At 41.8% G+C, this 20,085-nt stretch overlaps 1 protein-coding gene across 5 annotated transcripts; it reads right to left on the reverse strand.

Annotated features, from left to right (window-relative positions):
* On the reverse strand, positions 1-19,661 carry ASB8 (ankyrin repeat and SOCS box containing 8). Of its 5 annotated transcripts, none has more exons than XM_061614733.1 (4): positions 19,560-19,661; positions 8,025-8,187; positions 4,836-4,940; positions 1-2,904 (listed from the first exon to the last, which is right to left on the reverse strand). In XM_061614733.1, exons 2-4 carry the CDS (start codon positions 8,139-8,141, stop codon positions 2,275-2,277), a joined length of 852 nt encoding a protein of 283 aa, XP_061470717.1. In that variant the 5' UTR covers positions 8,142-8,187; positions 19,560-19,661; the 3' UTR covers positions 1-2,274. The 5 variants fall into 5 exon arrangements, with proteins under 5 accessions (XP_061470717.1, XP_061470713.1, XP_061470716.1 ...); XM_061614729.1 differs by lacking the exon at positions 19,560-19,661 and adding an exon at positions 15,984-16,172; XM_061614732.1 differs by lacking the exon at positions 19,560-19,661 and adding an exon at positions 15,816-15,974.
* Between the last annotated feature and the right edge of the window lie 424 nt (positions 19,662-20,085).

Genomic DNA, 20,085 nt, shown 5'->3' on the forward strand with positions numbered 1-20,085 from the left:
TCTTCTACATCACAATTTTTAATTAGCAAACTTTTAAATCCCCACACAAGTAATTTGCTCACCAAACTGATCTTCTTCAATAGCAACCAAACACTTGGGAAAAGCTATTTTGAGCTCATAGCATGATTTGTTCCTCACAAGATGTGGCTTCCAACTGTTCGGCAAGTACACAGAAAGGCCTAGGTCTACAGCAGAGAAAAAATCGTGGAGGGGATGGTGAATGCACTGCAGCACTTAGGTACTGATATATGGAAGCCATGAATTATAGGATTCTTAAAGTAGAGCAATATTTTTGGGTTGCCTGTGGAGGAGGAAAAGAAATACATTTCCCCCAGCAGCTTATGGCTCCCTTTATGTTAAATAGCCTTGGACTACCTGAGCCCTGGCTTATGATGCTGATTATTTCACCAAGTAATTACAGGTCCTCCCACACTGCCTTGAAAATTAAGGCTACCCTGTTGGATATGTCCAGTGCTCAGGGCTCCCCAACATTAATTCACACTCCCCACCCAACTAGCAGTGATATCTTGAGGAAGAGTGACACTCCAGGATTCGTTGCAGCAGCCTACACTGCATGTGTAGTGTCAAACCCAGAAGCATCTCTGCTCCTCAGGAAACAGAATTCAATTTCTGAGCCTTGACTGAGAGTAGAGGGAGGTGGGCCTCCAGGCAGCGGTATTAACTAGGCTATCCTTCACTTACACTCTATTCTTTGTTGAAAAGAATTAGAAAATTGCATCATTTTTGTGGAATGTACATTGAAATATGCCTATAATTTTAAAATGAGGAAAAATCTTCTGTGCCAACTAAAAGAATTTAAGATTTAGCAAACCAAAGAAGGCCCAAAACTGCTTGGGAGATTTGAGACAGCACCCGGGCTTTGAGGGCAGCAGAAGCAATATCTACTCAATTACTTGCCAATAAATGCAGGATTCATAGGCACATGTAGTGAGAATATTTGACTACTACTTTAATACAAAAAAGGGACTTGTGCTTGATGAGGAACACCATGCAACCTTTGCAGGGTTTTTAAAAGCAGTATTTTAAGTATGAAAATACTACTACTCCCCTACATGTGTACATTCTGTTGAAAATTAAGGAAAAACACAGCAGAATATGTCTGAAACTGAATAGTGCGCCAGCAAAACCGGGAGTTGGCTGAACATGCTATGCATCTCTGTAGTTGGCCTCAACCCCCTCTCAAGCTGCAAGGTAGGATGAAGGATATGCTTAGTAAGCTTGAAAGCCATGAATAAGATACAGGAACACATATTACACAATATGGACAGCAACTAACTTCCTTATCATCATTCAAGGTACAGCAGAAGACGAGAAAGAACATGGTCTACCATTTCATACGCCATGTTTGCACCTGCACATTCCTTCCAAGTGCTTGTTTTAAATTAACACAGCAAAGAAAGGACTGCTTAAGAACTTGTTGCCCTGAAGTGTTTGCTTTCTACTTGCAGGAGCTAGTACTTCACCCTGCCTCCAACCAAGGGCCATTCACAATTTATATTTTCCACCTACAGTCAAAGTGAGACAGTCCGCTACTACCATCACCTCAGGATATGTTCTCTTTTATTCTGCTGCATGTGCAGATCTGGCCAAAGTAACAAAACATGATCCAGTACTTTGGAGAGAATCCCCCCTCTCCAGTTAGTCTGATAGGTGAATTGGAGAGACAAGACTTGGAGGCAGTGTAACAGTGAAGTGCCCTCAAACAGCTTGCCATATTCTTTGCTCTGGATCCATCAAGCCATTGCAGTCTCTTTAAACCCTGAAAGGAAGTATGTCTTGAAAAGAACATGAAATGGCAAGACTCAAAGTGCAAAGCTAGAAGCAGGAAGGTCACCAAAAATTTGGCAGTTGCGTTCCCCCCGCCTGATATGCAGCTCCACCTTCCCTTTCTGTGAAAGGTTCTCAGAAGCTGAAATCAGATATAGGATGCCAGGGAATATCTGTTGCAGGAGATGAAGAGCACAGGCTCTTTCTTGAGGTGTTCAGGGCAAATAGGACTAGAGAGGACATCTTCCAGCCTCCCTCTTTGAAGAAAAGGAAGGGATCTAACTGCACCAAAAGGGAGAAGCCAAAGGAACAGCCAGCCAGTGCCAGAGCCAGGAACCCCCCCCCCAACTTGCTTGTGTGGTTACAGACTGATCTGCAAAATCTACTTCATATCGCTGCTACAGTCAGTGTGAAGTGCCAGGACAGGAGCTGCACAGTAAATTGACCAATGTGTGCCATTAACAGAACCCTGTAAGGCTTCAGCTGTCACTTAAGCAACACATATTCTTTCAGAGATTCTGGCAAAGGCAGCTCCTTCACTGCATCTGGTAGGAACTGCACTCCCAGGCTGCAGCGCACAGCGTAGCGTGACAGTGTCTTTAAGGTGCCTGGGGCAGAGCACAGAGTGGTAAGCTTTTCGCAGAGCTGCTGATCCCGCATGACTTCGCGAGGCATGGTGCCGTTCTTGCGCAATTCAAAGTGTCCGACGGCTCTGTGAAGGAGATCAAAGCAGGATTCTTCCCTCTCAGTGCCGAGTCCTCTGACGAGAAGGGCAACCAACCTCGAAATCGGGGTCTGCCCCTTCAGATTTACCACCCGCACCTCTGCCCCATATTCCAGGAGTACACTCACGCTCTCCAGGTTCCCCTTCATTGCTGCCCAGCTCAAGGGGGTGTCATTGTTATAATCCAGACTGTTGACAAAGGCACCACTTTCTAAGAGCGTTCGGACACATTCTGCATTGTTCTTAAAGGCAGCCCAGTGCAGTGGTGTGTCCTTGTTACCATCCAGTGCATTTGGATTTGCCCCATATTCCAAGAGGATATCCACACAGGTTTCATCCTTTTCTGCTGCATAGTGAAGTGCTGTTCGGTTGTACCCATCAAGAGCGTTGACCTGCAAAAGCAGAAAAGGGATTCTTTAGGTATTTGGAGTTGAAGACTATGAGTAAAAGAAAAATGATCTAAAAACTTAGTGAAAGAGGATGGATAATAGAATCAGAAGCCTCCATCAGGACTCAGGCCAAAGGCCAAAGCACTTCTGTGAACCTCATTCTCCTAATACAAGACCTGGCAATTTCCTCTAGTATAGATCTCTTTAAAAAAATCGGCGGCTGCTTTCTCTAGTTTTTAAAAGCAGGTTGACCTCTCATGGGGGCAAATAGTAAGGGCCATCTCCATTTTGCTCTGTTTGTGAGCTTCCTGGGGACAAATATTTATTTAAATAATTTAGACTGCTTAATATCACCATTTCTAAGCAAATTACAACAGGGATACAGGAGGGATACTATTTAACTAGCCACTGTTGAAGAAAGAATGCTAGAGCAGATGAACCCTTGTAACTCAACAAAGGCAGGATTATTATGTTCTCCAGATCTTGATCTTCATAAGAACAGCAGTTCTTAACTTTCGGGGGTGCCTGTGTGTGTGTGTGTGCGCGCGTGCGAGAGAGAGGGAGAGAGAGAGAGAGAGATGGCCCCCTTTGAGAATCTGAGGAAACCTATGGTGCCGCATAAATAAATACAATTTATGTTACTGCATTGGATATTGGGGTTTTTTTTACATCCGGTTCACAGATCCCCTGAAGGGGTTAAGAACCCTGCCATAAAAGGATGGCAACTTGTGTGATTTGACTAATTCCTGGAGATTGAACTTGGATCCAGACTTTTCTCCTGCCAGCAGAGGTGTGTATGGGAGGCAACTTTTTCCAATTCCCTCTACAGCCCCTTGTGCCATCCAAAAATTTGCTTTGGAGGGGTGAGGGACCAGATAGAACAGTGGGGGGAGGCTGCAATGGAAAATCAATGCAAATTTCCTCTTTTTCCACTCTTCCACCAACAGCATAGCTCCACTAAATCAAAAGCCATCTGTGGACACAAGGAATCCTTCTATTTGTGGACAGCTGTTTGGATCTAAACCTAAAATCATCGTGGTCTGATAATCTCATTTTGGGCATTTTAAAGTTTAAATCTTCATTTTATTTTATTTTCTTACATCAAAGCCCAAGTATTCTGATATCTTTATTATATATTTGGATTGGTGGCCTTGTCATTTCTCTATCTGCAAGGAACTTCTGTCTGAATTAAGGAAATTGCTGACACATACATACCAGAATGAGACATTACCATCTCATTTGGGTAGGATTTGTAATATAGTGATCAATTTTACAGAATTTGTGTGTGGGTACTTTAGGTACTTAAAAGTTCTGGCTTTGTTCCACTTACAAGTTTATTATGTAAGCAAATTTGGAAGTGTAAAGACACAGGTTGCATAATGACTTGGATCCAAATGCTGTGGATAAACTGGTATGCCAGTGGTGTAATGGAAGTGGTTAGAGCTCTGAATTATTTTCCCTGTGCCACACATTAGAAAAATTCATTCCCAGTCCACCCACAAGAAGGTATACCTGATCTGGTGGAGAAAGCAAAGCTGTATGGAGTCAGATGTCCGATACTTAGCACAGGTGAGGTGAATAACTTGGAATCTTTTTTGGGGGGGGGGGAAGGCACTGCAAAAACCTATTCATGCCTTTGCTAGTGAGCTAGCATAACTTTGAGACTGAGCTGCAAATCCAGCTCTAGTTCAAATTCCAGTTCTCCCATGAAGTCACTTGGTGGGCTTGCAGAAGACCTCCCCTCCCCACCCTCCAGCCCACATGCAACTTGGAGGTAAAAATGTTGCCTAACTTTAGTGATGCATTGCAAGGATAACACACAAGAACCCCTTTGAACATCCACCAATGCTGTACAGATCTTTTTACGTTCACATCTGTCACATTTGATCAGCTTTGCTGGATTAGTTTGTAAACAGTACTTGGGCTCCTCTTACCTCAGCTCCTTTTTCCAAGAGCAGTTCAATGCAGTCAGCATCAGCAACCATGCAAGCACAGTGCAACGGCTTCAGGGTACCGTGCATACAGTTAACATCTGCTCCCTGGAACAACACAGGGGGACAAAACAGATTTAGCAGGTCTATTTGTTCCCAATTACAGTGAATCAGAGCATCATAAACAACATAGTACCTTTGCAATATACACTTGTCATTTACTAGCAAGCAATGCCAAATGTGGGTACTTCATATTTACTGTGGATCCCTGAGATGAAGCCAAAGTCTAAATTCATATCAGTCTCTTCATACTTATTACTTTTACTGCTTTTTATTTATTGCCATAACATTCCAAATGTGGCTAAAAAAAGAGACCACTTGCATCCCAATTTGCCTAATTTGTTTAAGGAAGCTGGAAAATTGCATCTTCTCTGCTCTTTATAGAGCACACAGACAATTAGACAGGGAGCCCAAGTTCGGACTGTGGCCCATTCCATACAACAGGCAACTGGGAGTCTCTCACATTGACACAAGGAGCTCTATGAGATGTTCATGTGTAATTATGCTGAATTTATTGCTAGCAGCACAGATAATAGACTCATGGAAACTGGGTATCAGCAAGAAAAAGAAAAGTAGCTTGTCAATTGGGGTTTTGCATACAGGTCTTTGGCACTGGCTGCAGGCCTAAATCTGCTTAACGTTCCAGTGTTTTGTAGATCCTGCTTATTAAAGTAACTAGAAAGTAATAGACATAGGCAGAGAAATACTGGACATAGCAATGTAAAAGGCTGAAAAATACTTAAGGATATTCTGAGATCTAACGTTATCCTTTGAATCTTAACAATAATAATAATAATAATAAATTTTATTTGTTGGTCGCCTATCTGTCCAGGTTAGTGGACACTCTAGGCGACTTACAATAATAGAGAGCAGTACATAATACAAAATAAAATACAAGCAAACAGAATCATAATCAATTTAAAACCAATTTCTATTTAAAACCTTATAAAATTAATCCTCCCCAATCCCATAGGCCCGCCTGAATAGCCAGGTTTTTAAGGCTTGGCGAAAATCCATCAGGGAGGGAGCATGGCGGAGATCAAAAGGAAGGGAATTCCAGAGGGTGGGGGCCACAACAGAGAATGCCCTCTCTCTGGTCCGCACCTGCCTAGCTGTTTTAACCGGTGGGACCGAGAGAAGGTCTTGTGAGGCTGATCTTGTCAGGCGGCATAATTGGTGATTCTGGAGGCGCTCCTTCAGATAAGATTCAGAGGCTAACATCAGATCTCTGAACATCTTTGATGCCATCCTAACGGTTTACCTTCCCAGGATCACTTCACATCTGACATCATTCCTATCTGGAAAGAATTAAAGGGCAAAATATGCAGCAACACATGGGGAAGGGTGATAACTCAGTTGCAGAACCCATTATTTGTCAGCAAAAGGTCCCAGGTTCAATCCCTGGCTTCTCCAGGTACAAGAATGACGTAGCAGATGATGAGAAAGACATTTGTCTGAGACCATGGACAGCCATTGCCAGTCAGAGTAGATAATACTAGGCTAGAGTGACAAATAAACCTGGCCTGGCCCTATATGATATGCCTTTTTTGTGGTGTTTGCTGTGTGTATGTCAGATGTGCATGTCTTTGGAAACCACAGTCAACTGATCAGTTGGCTCCAGCCTTCAGCCAAAGCTTGCTTGCCCCTCTCTTCTAGAGAAAAGTTGGCTGCATTTTAAAATGGCTGTTTAAAAAAACCTTCAACTCTGGCACCCTCAAGCTGGCCTCCTTTTTCTTTCCCATTCCCTTGGGTCTCTAGCGTATTAGACTGTAACTGATACAGACCGCATCTTCAGACTACCTAGATTTATGCACAACACTGTTATTGTATGCACTCCAGAAAGAAAAATACTATCTTGTATTATTTAAGAGTAGAGACAAGATGAAGAGCGTAGTGGATAAATATGAAGAACCGTATCAGCTTCTGTACGCTGACTTACAGTATATTTAATATGCTCTGGCAGATTAAGTACCTTGGAATTAATATAGCAAAGCAGCTGGCAGCATCAATCAAGGCTAATGTGGAGCCCAGCATTTACAAGAGCTGAGCAATCAGAAACTGAAATAAACTTGGCATTAACCTTTGGAGCTAAAGACTGTTTAAATGTTCCTTTGAAGATAAAAAATGTCACATTTAACTGGCTTGAAGAGTACTATTCAATACTGGGATTAAAATAAGCATCCATTCCCCAGCCCCATCCTTTATAGAGCTAAACTCTACAAGGGTCACCTCTTGACTCCCCAAAGTTTGTGAGTGACAAAGAACTGCTTTCTGGCCAGAGAAATTGTTTTTAAGCTCATCTCAACTTGCCTCTTCTGATGTACTCAACTGTTTATTGAGTTTGAAACTGCTTTCTTCAGCGTAAGTTGTATTTGCTGTGTGAACACTCTAGAACCAGATGCATCAGGGGTAGGTCAGCAGGCAGACACAGCAGACATATCCTCACCCATTGGAAAGGAGGATTCTTATCTTGATGCTCATGATCCAAGTACTGTATGTACAGTGCTCAATACACAGCAGATATAAGAACTGGGATCTTAGCTCTGTTTTGTAATGTGTACTCCACAGAGCCCAGTTTTAGTTCAAGTGTCTATTAAATGTTTGTTTCAATTTTTAATCACTGGTATGTGTGTGCACAGTTACAATACATTTGTTTTGGCCTGCTTAAGAATATTGGGGGGAAAGAGACGTCACACCTCATTTTCTCCCCCCCCCACACTCCTCTGAAAGAGCAGGAACAGCAATGGCCCATGCCTGCCATTCCCAAGCAGCACCATTATGCATGGACAACAGCAGCAAATACTGCAATAGGGTCAAAAGCAGCAGTGGGGAAAACCCAATGAAACAGTGTCCCTCTTCTCCCACCTGAAGACAGTTACAAGGTTTGCAGAATGACAGACAATATGTTACTGTGGACGCACAGGGTTGGTCTTCATCTCTTCTCCACCTGCGAAACGCAATAGCCCTGGCTTAAAAACATATATGGAGGAAACAGAAGTCCAAAGGAAGCCCCGCCTAGGACTGCAGCAGAGCCACAAAACTAAACTCTGATCCAAGCACACAGAACTTTGAGATTCCAAAATACAAGCTTACAGAACAAAACTTAAGCTTCTCTATTGTCTTCTCACGTACCCTCCTGATAAGGTCTTCAACATTGTCATGCGGGAAGGATCGGATGGCTGCAATAGTCCGGATTAAGCGCTCCGACAAAGAATATTTACTCTGAATGCTCTGCATGATATACCACATACTGGATCTCAAATTTCCTCGGGGTACTTCACATGCTCAAAGTTGCCTGTGGGGAAAAGCAAGGGAGAAGAGAGAAACACAGAACATTTCAAAAGGAGTTAACTACAATTTCTCTTCCAGAAAAGTCCCAGCATGCTACATCTAATAAAAAAAATTCTAAGTAAGAAAAGGCTTGGCAGGTGGTTACTTGTAGAAAAGGAAGCTAGAGGAAAGCCTGAAATTTCAAGGGTAGCTCACAGTTGCATGCCCACCACTTGATTACTGCTGCATCAACTAACGGCTTTCAGGTGTGAGTTGATCCTATCACAGATAGAACCTTCCTATCACCCCAAAACTAAGCTTTCCAAAGTGGTCTAGTCACATATCCAACTGGGAGTCATCAAACAGTAATGGTGAAGTGATGGTAAACCAGTTCTAAGGCTCATTTAAAGTCAAGAAAAAAAGGAAGTGCTATGAAATGTGCGTTGTAAGAATATGACATGAAGCTGTCTTATAAGGTATCAAACTGTATGTAGCCCAGTTTTAAATACAATGGCCACATTCCCTCACCAGCAACCTTCCCAGGGGCCGCATGCCAATGGAAAATGGGGCAACAGATGCGACTTAGAAGCCATGCAAAAGTCAAGAGGTGTCCTTACATGCAGACACACACACACCATCCAGGCAAGCAAAGAGACATAAACATATCAAGAACACATTCCAGCCAGGCAAAAGCACTGCAGGGAGGTTACGGAGCAAGGCTGACAAAGGGTGCGGTACAGGGAAAGTCCTGAGGACCAAGCAGACATTCAGCCCCCATGCCTGAGGTTCCCTACCCATCGCCTATTCTGACCAGCAGTGGCTGTACAGTAGGTATGGGGAACCGCTGGCCCTCCCGATATTGCTGAATGACAACTCCCATCAGCCCCAGCAAGCCTGGCCAATGGCCAGGGATTATGGGAGTTGCCATTCAGCAACACCTGTTTCCCACAGGGCCTCCAACAGAGGTTTTCCATTAGCCTACCACCCAATATCCTTTAACTGGAAATGCTGAGGATTGAATTTGGGATCTTCCGAATACTAAGCATGCACTCTAATACTTTGCTATAGTCCCATCCCAGTCCAATGGCCTGTGCATTCTGAGCTATACCGCTTTCTGAAAAACAGTTTTAACAATCAGTATAAATGTATATTATACAATTCATAAAAAGTCCTTAAATCAAGTCACCAAGAACACCCAATGTCTTTGGACAATCTTATGGGAATACCCAAAGGAGCATGTTTCTGGCTCTGGGTACAAGAGGTTCAATCTCCTGACAAACCTGTGCTTCAGGGGGAAAAGGAGAGACACCTTTCAAAATCTGCAAAGGGGCTGCAGCGTATGCTTTTCATGCAGAAAATGTTCCTGTTCAATCACTGGCATGACAAAGGGAGCAGGGCTAAGAAATATTTCTGTTTTAGGCTTAAAGAGCCACAGCCTATCAAAGTAGACAATGCTGGGTTAGAAACTGGCCAATTATTTGACTCTGTTTAAGTATATTCATGTGTAAGTATATTTAGTAATCAGCAGCCAAGTTTGTATGTGGCAGTAATTGGTTACAACAAACTGAAGCAGCAATGCAGCACTTCTTTTTTTTTTTCAATAATTTTTATTCAGATTTTCATAAAACATACAAGACAAAATCATAAAACATTCAAAGACAAAAAACAAAATCAAAAATAGTTAAACAAAAAGAAAAAAAGAAAAAAAAAACAAAAATAAAAAATAAAGAGTAAAATATTGACTTCCCATTTGTCAAAGATCAAATCAGTTATAAGTCTATAATATATAACAATCCTGTCTCTTAAGTCATATTATAAAATCACTTTCCTCCAGTAGTTATCTTACTTAATCATCAAATCTCATAAACATTACTTTATTCTTTCCACAAAAAGTCAAAGAGAGGTTTCAATTCTTTAAGAAATATATCTATCAATTTTTTTTTCCAGATAAGCATATCGATTAATCCATCTCATTACTAATTATGATAATCTTATTGTCATAACCATAATCAAAATAAACATTTCAATTAATCCATCACATCAGAATCTGTTAGGTTCAATAATTTCAGTAGCCATTGTTCTATTATCTCTATTAGTTCCATTTTCCATCTTCCATCTTCAGTAGTCTTGTTAAGTCCAGTAATTTCAATATCCAATCTTCCATTATCAGTATTCCATCATAATCTTGCTGTCAAAGCCATAGTCATATAGTAAGAGTCTGATGGGGATTACCTCTATCCCAAATATTTTCTTGCCATCCATTCTGAATAGGTTGCTGAAATACTGCTGTAAAATCATATCTCTGTTCTTTTTTTCAAAATACACTGGGTCATCTCTTAAAAGTTTTTCCATTGTCACATGGCTGCAGATAATTCCATAGATTTTCTCTATATTGGGCTCCATCACATCATTCCAGTCCAGAAGATTATCCATGCCATTGATAACTTTATCTCTAGAATCTTCATTCATTTCTTCAGAGATAACATTGAGTTCCAAACAATAGATTTTATTTCTAAAGTCCATAGACTCCAAATCTTGTTCCTGTTCCACGTTGGTTCCAATCTCCGGGATCTCCTCTCTCACAGGGACCCCTATTCCAGTCTCCAGGGTCGCCTCTCTCACAGGGACCCCTGTTCCAATCTCCGGGGTCTCCTCTCTCACAGGGACCCCTTCCAGGGTCACCTCTCTCACAGGGACCCTTATATCTTTAATCTCCTGCTTCATTTTACTCAATTCAATTTTCATTATCTCAATCTCATCCATTATTTTCTGAAACATAGTTATTTCCAGATTTTCAGCCACTTTCTTAATTGCCATTTTAAAAGAAAAATATAGGAAAACCACTTCTTATTTCAGCAACAATTGGGTTAATACTCCAAACTTGGTGACATCACAGTATAAACAGAGCAGACAGCCTTATCTCTCCAATAGTTAAGTAAACAAAATGCAGTTCCCAGGATCGAAACAATTAATGGCAATCGTCAAGAAACAGATTCGTCAAAATAAAATAGACCAAAAAGAGAGTAGTCTCAAAACAGTATAATATTTTTCAAAATAAAAATCTGGAATAGAAATCCCTCTTCTGTGTATATCTTTAGAATGCAAATCCAGGACAGCTTTTTGCAACAAAAACAGAGATAAGCTATTAATTAGTGCGTAGCAGAGAGAAGTTATGGCTCCCCAGTGAGATGTCAAAAACTGATCAATCTGGCAAATCTCTTTTAAACAGCAACAATTTAAGTCAAGTAAAAGAAAAATATAGAAAGAAGGGTGCTTGCCTGTTAATGCGTTCTCTCTTAGAAGATAAGGTGAACGTTCGCTTTATCAGATAGAGCTTGCTGTTAAAAATCCGTCCCACCTTCGTCGGCTGGACCTCGTCCCATAAATTAATGAGATCTGGTCGTCCCAACAAAAATAGGCTTTGAGGTTAATCTCTTCGTTTCTCCCTACCCGGGAGAAGTTTAATCAGTCAAAAAAAAAAGAAAAAACTGACTGATATATCTGAATAAGCTTCTTTTGAGGCAGGAGCCCGTCTCAAAAGCAGGCACAGGCTAAGTCACCCTTCCCGGAAGTGCAATGCAGCACTTCTTAAGGCTACCAGCAAGGTTTGATATTGCTTAATGGATAAACATGATGCCCCTATGTATAGCTAGCTAGCCCAGAGCTTGGAAAAGTTACTTTTTTGAACTACAACTCCCATCAGCCCCAGCCAGCATGGCACTGGCTGGGGCTGATGGGAGTTGTAGTTCAAAAAAGTAACTTTTCCAAGCTCTGACAGGAAGACCAATGCCAATCATATAATCCCAACAACTGCACAACTTTTCTACCAAACTGAAGCCAAAATCATTCTGTCATAAACCAGTGTGAGAATGAGAAAGGACAAATAAGATACTTTTACTGTAAACCAAAGAGGTCACAGTGAACTAATATAGCAAACTACAAAACGAGTGCATCAGAAACCAAAATAAAGCAGTTCAGCAAGTATTAAGAACCTAAAAGTGGAGACACTGTATAAAATATATAAAACCAACAGAGGACCCTCAGCACCGGTACAGTAATCTAGAAGAACAGGATTGCAGGAGGTCAAAAATAGTCTTGCACTGAACAATTTAGAATAGGCTAACTAAAACAATAAGAACCCAGGAGATGCTTTTTAAGGAGATGAAGGGACTGGGCTAGTTAAGTATCAGTTGAGGGGCAACAAGAGAAAAAGATGGGGATGAACAAAAAGAATCTGACTGCTGTAGAAAACTACAAGAAAAAATAATGACAATCCATGTACAAAACTACACATGATAACACATGATAACAGGGACATGCAAATAGACATGCAAGTACCTAATCAGAGTAAGGCTAGAATCAATACAAGTGGACTAAACACAGACATTCAACACACATGGTGGCAGGAGGGGCAATAGAACTCCTTTTATATGGAGGAAACATGTTATTTACACATTTCAAAAATCAAAGTGAAACCAAACAGCATGATGTAATCATGTCTATTTGTGCAAGAGTTGCAACCTAGATTTACCACCTTTTAAAATGCATTGTGCCTCCTTTTCCATCATCCTTGTTTTTATTTTGAAAGGGTTTCAAATCCCTTTAGAAAAATTCTGCTGTAAATTTTGAAACCTGTTCAGTTTAACAAGGTTATGCAGTCACTCTGATTTCAATGTCCTACTCCATTTTGGAGCTTTTAAGTGTCAAATTAGGGCTTGCAAGCTTTTAACTCACAAGCAGGCCCGGAGGCTATAAAGTTATAGTACCTATGATGCAAGCATCATCTCACTCATTATTGTTACTGATGGAGAAATTTTTATTTTCTCCTGTGGGATCTTTGCTGGGGGTCCTTTAAGTAAATTAAATACACAGGCTTAGAGCAAAAAGGTAGGCCTTTATTAACTCACAAGCATATGCATGGACAGTCCCCCAAGATCTAGGAGGGACTGCAAAGGGGTATGGTGTGCACATATCTTATATAGAGTACAGTTACAGCATGTGATAAAGATTTAACCCAATCCCCCAAGTTTCTTCCCCTTTTGAAATATTTCCAACAAACCAGATAACTTTATTAAAATGAATATATGTATATTCATAATCAAGTAGATACCTCCCATCTCCATTGTAGGGTTGTCTCCTCAGATTAATATCAATCTGTTCTCCCTTTTCAGATATCACCATTCTACTGTCATTATTACTGATGATTTTGTACTATGCATTTCATTCCCATCATGGTTTCTGATCAGCCAAGCTGGTCAAGGAGCATCTCTAGGACATAACTTTCCTTGGGTGAAGCCATGATGTAAGAATGAGATTGGCTCACCTTAGAATAACTGGAAATTCTATACAGTGCTATAGAAAAGGATTAATTTCAGATCACCATATTGTATCAAAAAACCACAAAATATAAAGAATAATTAAAAATGTAAATGTACTGCCTTCAAGTCGACTCAGACTTATGGCGACCCTATGAATAGGGTTTTCATGTGGCTGAGAGGCAATAACTGGCCCAAGGTCACCCAGTGAGCTTCATGGCTATGTGGGGATTTGAACCCTGGTCTCCCAGGTTGTAGTCCAACACCTTAACCACTACACCGCACTGGCTAGGGAACACAAAAAAGGGAAAAGGGGTAAATGGCAGCCAGCCACTCTCCATCAAACACAGAGGGATGCAGAAAGGTGCCCCACACACTTATTACATTTATGGAATAAAATTATACACATCATGCTATTTTTTAAAAAAAAATCAATATCAAGCTAAAATTCTATCTCATTTCTACCTAATGTTATAAAGCTTCCCCTTAGCTGCAGCCATTGTTCTATAGTAGAAGAGATCAGAAACCTCATTCCCAAGATCAAATAGTAAAACAAATACCAAATTAATGATCTGCAGTCATGTTTTAGCCATTCTTGGCACAGAGAGATGCTCAGGAATTTGCAGTGAGGTGGGCTTGACCTTCTCTCTGCCTTTCTCTACACACACGCTTTGCTTTTAATGCCTGTTGTGTGTGAATGAGGGGAAAGAAATCCATTTTTCCTTCATTAATTTTCAAGGGCCCAAATTGCTTGGGGCCAGGATGCTTTGGGGGGGGTGTTTCTTCATCAGTTACAAGCAAGGTGAAAAACTGGGTGGCACAAGGAACATTTTAAACTCAGAATGATGCTGCAACCCAGAGACATGTACAAGACTGTCGACATCATTCCTTCTTTTCCCCCTCAAACAACAAATTGAGAACAGAACTACAAAAGGTTGTATATAAGAAGATAAACAAGTTTGTTGTTGTTATGTGTCTCCAAGTCGACTACGACCTGGAAGGGGGAGGCACACACATACAGCACATAGCTATGACTTGACCCTGCCATCCAATTAGGAATGAGTTGACACAGATGAGAACCTATTAATTCCCAAATGGTGCACTGCAAGGGAATTGCTAGCAAGCCATGAGAAGCTAACAAAGCAGCAGCAATTAGCAGCCTAGTTTTTCCAGTTCCCAGACAGTTGTATTGACTATATCTACATAGTGGCTTCAAATTGTATTCTAAGTGAAAATATAGTCAGAACACAATGCATTCGTTTCCTGTCACACATAGTGTACACGCCTGCTATCTTTTTAAAACATCTATTGTTTTAAATATGTTTTATAGATGTTTTTAGTGTTCTGTCACCTCTTTGCCATCCTGGGCTCCTTTTGGGAGTAGGGTTGGGATATAAATTTAATAAATAAAAATCATTTATCACTGCTCATACAGAGATGCACTTTGACTAAACGAGGCAACAGGCACGCTTAACTGTTGACCTATAGCGAGGGACACATCAGTCACAATTTTGAGTTATTAGTACATAAAACTTTCCCTGCTAACCTTAACATAAGCTGACAAAGGTGGCAGTTAGCTCTATTGGCTAATCAGAAAACAATCCAAAAATAACAGTAGGGCAATATTTTTTTAGGTAAGACCAATTAAATATCACAAAGTAATAAGCAAATACTTGAGTTACCCAGAGCTTGTAATCAAACTTAACATCCCACATGAAGAATAGTTCTGAGGAACCTAAATGCTTACTCAAACTTCCTTGTGATAACAAGTTTTTATCCCTTTACGGATGTCAAACAGCTTACCAACACCAGAACATTTGTGTTACCATCAACACTTCTTTATGAATGTCACTGTACTTATTTTACACACACGATTTAACATATTTTTGCATTTTATTTCCCTTCAACTTCACTGCTTACATGCACTACATAGATCGAGACATAAGATTCACTGCTTACAAGCACAAATACATAGATATGAATTTGGGGTAACACTTCACGCAACTGATGAAGTGGATTCTAGTCCATAACAAAACGTACCATAACATTCGCCTCACTTCACATATAGGGATACACATTTGTACCTCTCCCTCTCTATACATATCTCCACACAAATCTCAGTATTTATACAGCAGGAGCCTAGAGGAAAATTTAGTTACAGAAAAGGAAAGTGTTGTATATACGGAAATAAATTGTTGGGAAAGAGAAAGTTACACCTAAGGAGACCGCCCAGAGGTTCCACCACTGGGAAGAGGTGTAAGCGCCAGCCGTGGAGCAGAAACTGACCCAAATGGGGTACGAGGGGCCACCTTCGCCCGTTAACCAACACGCGCCTCACCCCGGCGGTGCTGCCTCCGTTGCCCACAAGAGACAGGATGGCGCGACCCCTTCCGCCCCGGGCGACGGCCTGGTCCCTTACGTCACCAATCCAGCCACACTCGCGACCCAGCGCCCACCGACCAGCACGCCCTCCGCCAGCGCTCCCCGGAAGCTCAACCCCCGTTACCTGGAAGTAAACATACGGTCGCATAAAACTAGAGCGACCGGCTTCTTTGGGATTGGAAAAGGAGGAGGAACAGCCCGTTAAGCGGGCGCGCGGTTAACATTCTCTTCGATTCTCTTTCCGCTCCGCCTCCTCTTCCTACTCAGTGGGCCCTGCCCTTTTCACAAGTCTCCTCCAATCATTGAAGAGAATCGTAGATAAATCCTGCCCTTTATTTCCTTTGCCTTCCAATCCTCTTACAGCGCTTCAAACAAGGCCTCTTCCCCAGTTACAGGAGATTGATAGGTGATTTTACAGTGCTGTGGTATCTAGCAAAAGCGAGACTCCTAAACGTGTTTATCTGGAAGAAAATCCCGCTGAATGTACTAGGACGTTTTCCGGGTGAATATTTTTAGGACCAACGTGATGGGCACGGGGGTTGAGGAGATGGAAGGAAAGCAACTCTTTGTGTCCTGTATGTGACCTTGCTCTTTCTAGGGAGTTCAGGATTGTTAAGAAATGTATTTTATTTCACATTAAACGCCATATATTTCCATAGATATCTATAGAACAAATCTTTGAGTGGCAGCAATCTTAATTATGTTTACTCACAACTAAGCTCCAGTAAATTCATTGGGGCGGATTCTCTAATTAGGATTGCACCACAAAGTCAAAGAGAGATAAAATAATACCTGTGGCTCTTCTGCACCTTGTCCCTGAGAACCAATGAAGTAGGCCCCTGTTTATAAAATTGTACAACACAACAGATAAGCCTCAGAGCATACAGCATTCTTGGATGCTTTCATTATTTGTTAAAGCCCTATAGTTTTGTGTTGGTGACAGCATTCAGTGCATCGTGAGGAGGCTGGGAGATGTGCAACCTGATCCTTTGCAGAGTTAATCACGTCTGACTATGCAGGATTGCAGCCTTAGTTCCTAGTGTAATCGCCATATTCCTTCTCCCCCAAGTCTTGTGCTTTTCACAGCTGAGGAACATTAAGAAATCCAGTGGAATAAATCTTTCTCATCATTTCTGTTATTAGTAGAATAATAAGAAGAAGAATTTCTAATATGAGAAAGGGCTCACCTGCTGAATTTCAACCCACCATGCAACTGTTTAATAAAGCAAAACAAGTAATTATTTACACACCAGCACACCACATTTCTTCTACTTCCATGTCTTAATTTTTTGTGTTGCTCCAATAAGATTCGAAATGTAGGTGAGAATGTGTCATTTTTCTTGGCTATTAGATGATGCCTTAGTGTTCATGTGGATACATTTACATTCATGTCCATTGCTATCAAATCTACCCACTCCTTAACGATTTATTTATTTATTTATAGCCCACCCTTCCTCCTAGCAGGAGCGCAGATAAAAGCACTAAAAACACTTTAAAACTTCATAAAAACAGACTTTAAAATACATTAAAACAATACATTAAGGATGGCAACTATCATGCACATTTGTTGTGCACACTAACCATGTTGTACAAGGCAATCCAAAATCATCCTCCAAAGGCAAAATCATAAGGACATTGAACTTGTCAAGGATTATCATTACCTTGGCACAGTCATTAACCCAAATGGAGACAATAGTCAAGAAATCAGAAGGCTAGGACTGGGGAGGGCAGCTATGAGAAAAGGTCCTCAACTGCAAAGATGTATCACTGAATGCTAAAGTTAGGATCATTCAGACCATGGTATTCTGACCTCTATGGATGTGAAAGTTGGACAGTGAAAAAAGCGGATAAGAGAAAATTAACTCATTTGAAATGTGGTGTTGGAGGAGAGGTTTGCGCATACCATGGACTGCAAAAAAGACAAATAATTGGGCGTTAGAACAAATTAAACCAGAACTGTCACTAGAAGCTAAAATGATGAAACTGAGGTTATCATACTTCGGACACATAATGAGAAATTCAGAGCACCCTAGCGAGGGAGCCTGCTCCACGAGCTAGAGGGAGCCCCCAGCTGACGAAGCGTCAAGGCAAGTTAAGCAGCAGAGCGAGAAGAGAGTAAGTAGCACCCCTTTATTTCATTATTTAATTGAATTAAAACAGCTCTAAGTAATAAGGGCAGCCTAGGGTCACCATGAGCTAGGAGCCAAATCCTGAAAGAACCTGTATCTTAGGAGACAGTTCCTAGGGATAGGAAGCCTATAGAAAGCTAGTTTTCAACACCACCCTAGCAGGAAAGCTTCAAGGGACACTAAACAAGGCTAAACTCCAGTTGGAGAGAAGAGGAAAAAGGAAACTCCACCAATACATACAGGGAAAGAGTCAGCTCAGTCTTTGCTAAAAAGGGCAGCTGTAGCCTTCCTTAAACACAACCACAACCCATTAACTTAATAAACCTTAATCAAAACTTTGCAGGTAAGAAGCCAGCAGGGGTGTGGGGTCTTTCCAGTGTTTTGCACTGCCTGCAGCATGTACAACTATCTGCCTGTTGGACAGAAGTCATGGGTGTGCTTTCGGTGCAATGAGCTCCTGGCTCTCTGGGAATGACTTCATTTCCTTGAGCCAAGGTGGCTGACCTGGAAAAGCTGAGAGAGGCAGAGAGGTGTATGGATGAGGCCTTCAGGGATATTATAGCTGTGTCCCACTCCAAGGATGATAGCTCTCCTGCTATCATGGAGAACGATGGTCTCGGAGAAGGAGAGCATCCAGCTGAGGAAGAGGGAAACGATCCTTTAGAAGGGACCCATTCCTTGGGGGATGAGCCGCTATCCTCTCGTGCCGAGGATATATCTCTGGGGGGGTGGAGGGATCCTTGTAGTGGGCAATTTGATCATTAGGAACATAGACAGTGGGGGGTGTGATGGGCATGCAGACCACAAGGTGATTTGCCTGATGCAAAGGTTGCGGATATCGCCCGTCGTTTAGATAGTTTGGTAGACGGTGCTGGGGAGGAGTCGGTGGTCGTGGTGCACGTTGGCACCAATGACATGGGGAAATGCAGCCGTGAGGTCCTGGAAGCAAAGTTTAGGTTGCTAGGTAGGATGCTGAAAGCCAGGACCTCCAAGGTGGCTTTTTCTGAAATGCTACCTGTAGTGAAAGCAGGGAGCCCTCCCCGTCTGCTCTCACTGTCCCAGGAGTCAATTCCCAGCCTTGGGCAATTGATCCCAGCAAATCCTGGTTTGCCAAGGTTGTGCACGCTCACACCAACCCTGCAAGGTAGTAACTGCCACCACCCTCCTAGCTGGTTAGCCACTCTGGGGCGAAGGGAACCTCAGAGCCCAGTTAAACACCAGAGCTTCTCAGGACAAGAGCCTTTATATGCTCCTTGCCCCTTCTGAAGTCTCAGGCAAAACATTACTTGTTACACGGTAGTTGTAGTCAAATGGCAAGGACTGAATTTAGGAACTGACCCCCCTCTGAAGTGAACACACGTTGGTTAAAGTAAATTAATGTTTATTTAAAAAGAATAAGAAAAGCATAAAAGTATTACAGATAAAAAAGAAGTGCACAAAATAAGGTTTAGCAGCAAATTGAATCCTGTTACCATATGCCCAAACAGGGTAAGGTTTGGTAAGAAATACAAGTAAGATAGTTTTTGGCACAAATCAAAATAACAAACCTTTCTTGCCTAAGCTTTACTTACAGACCATAGGATCTATAGATGAATAGCCTTCTTCCCTCAGGGAATTGCGAGTCAGGATGGAAATGGAGCCACAACAGAACATCACCTATGGGACAAGGTGGTGCTCCCGAAGTGGGACACAAAAACCCAAAGTTCTGAGCTCCTTCTTATGGAAGAAATCTTCCACCCAGCTGGAGACAATTAACCAATTAAGATTTTATCCAAAGGATGAAAAAACTATGTTCCCACAACCCAAGGCAGTTCCTTGAATTTTATGGCCTTGATGGAACCAGGCCCCTTCTACTGATAACAAGGTGTGAAGCTAGCTTGTAATCTCATACAGCTGGGGTTGTAAATTGCCAAGACACAGTGATGAGGCAAAACTAAACATTTAACTGCTTACTGGCAGGTTACAGAAAAAGATGTCAAGGGGAAAAAATCCCCACAAGGCTTTGGTGTACAGCCATTTTAAATGCAGGCCAGGGCAAGGCTGGCAAGCTGGCACAACACTACCGGTTCCACGCTCAGGACCAGCCAGACAGGCACA

Source organism: Rhineura floridana, chromosome 3 (assembly GCF_030035675.1).
Source record: "Rhineura floridana isolate rRhiFlo1 chromosome 3, rRhiFlo1.hap2, whole genome shotgun sequence".
In the NCBI taxonomy this organism is placed as follows: domain Eukaryota; kingdom Metazoa; phylum Chordata; class Lepidosauria; order Squamata; family Rhineuridae; genus Rhineura; species Rhineura floridana.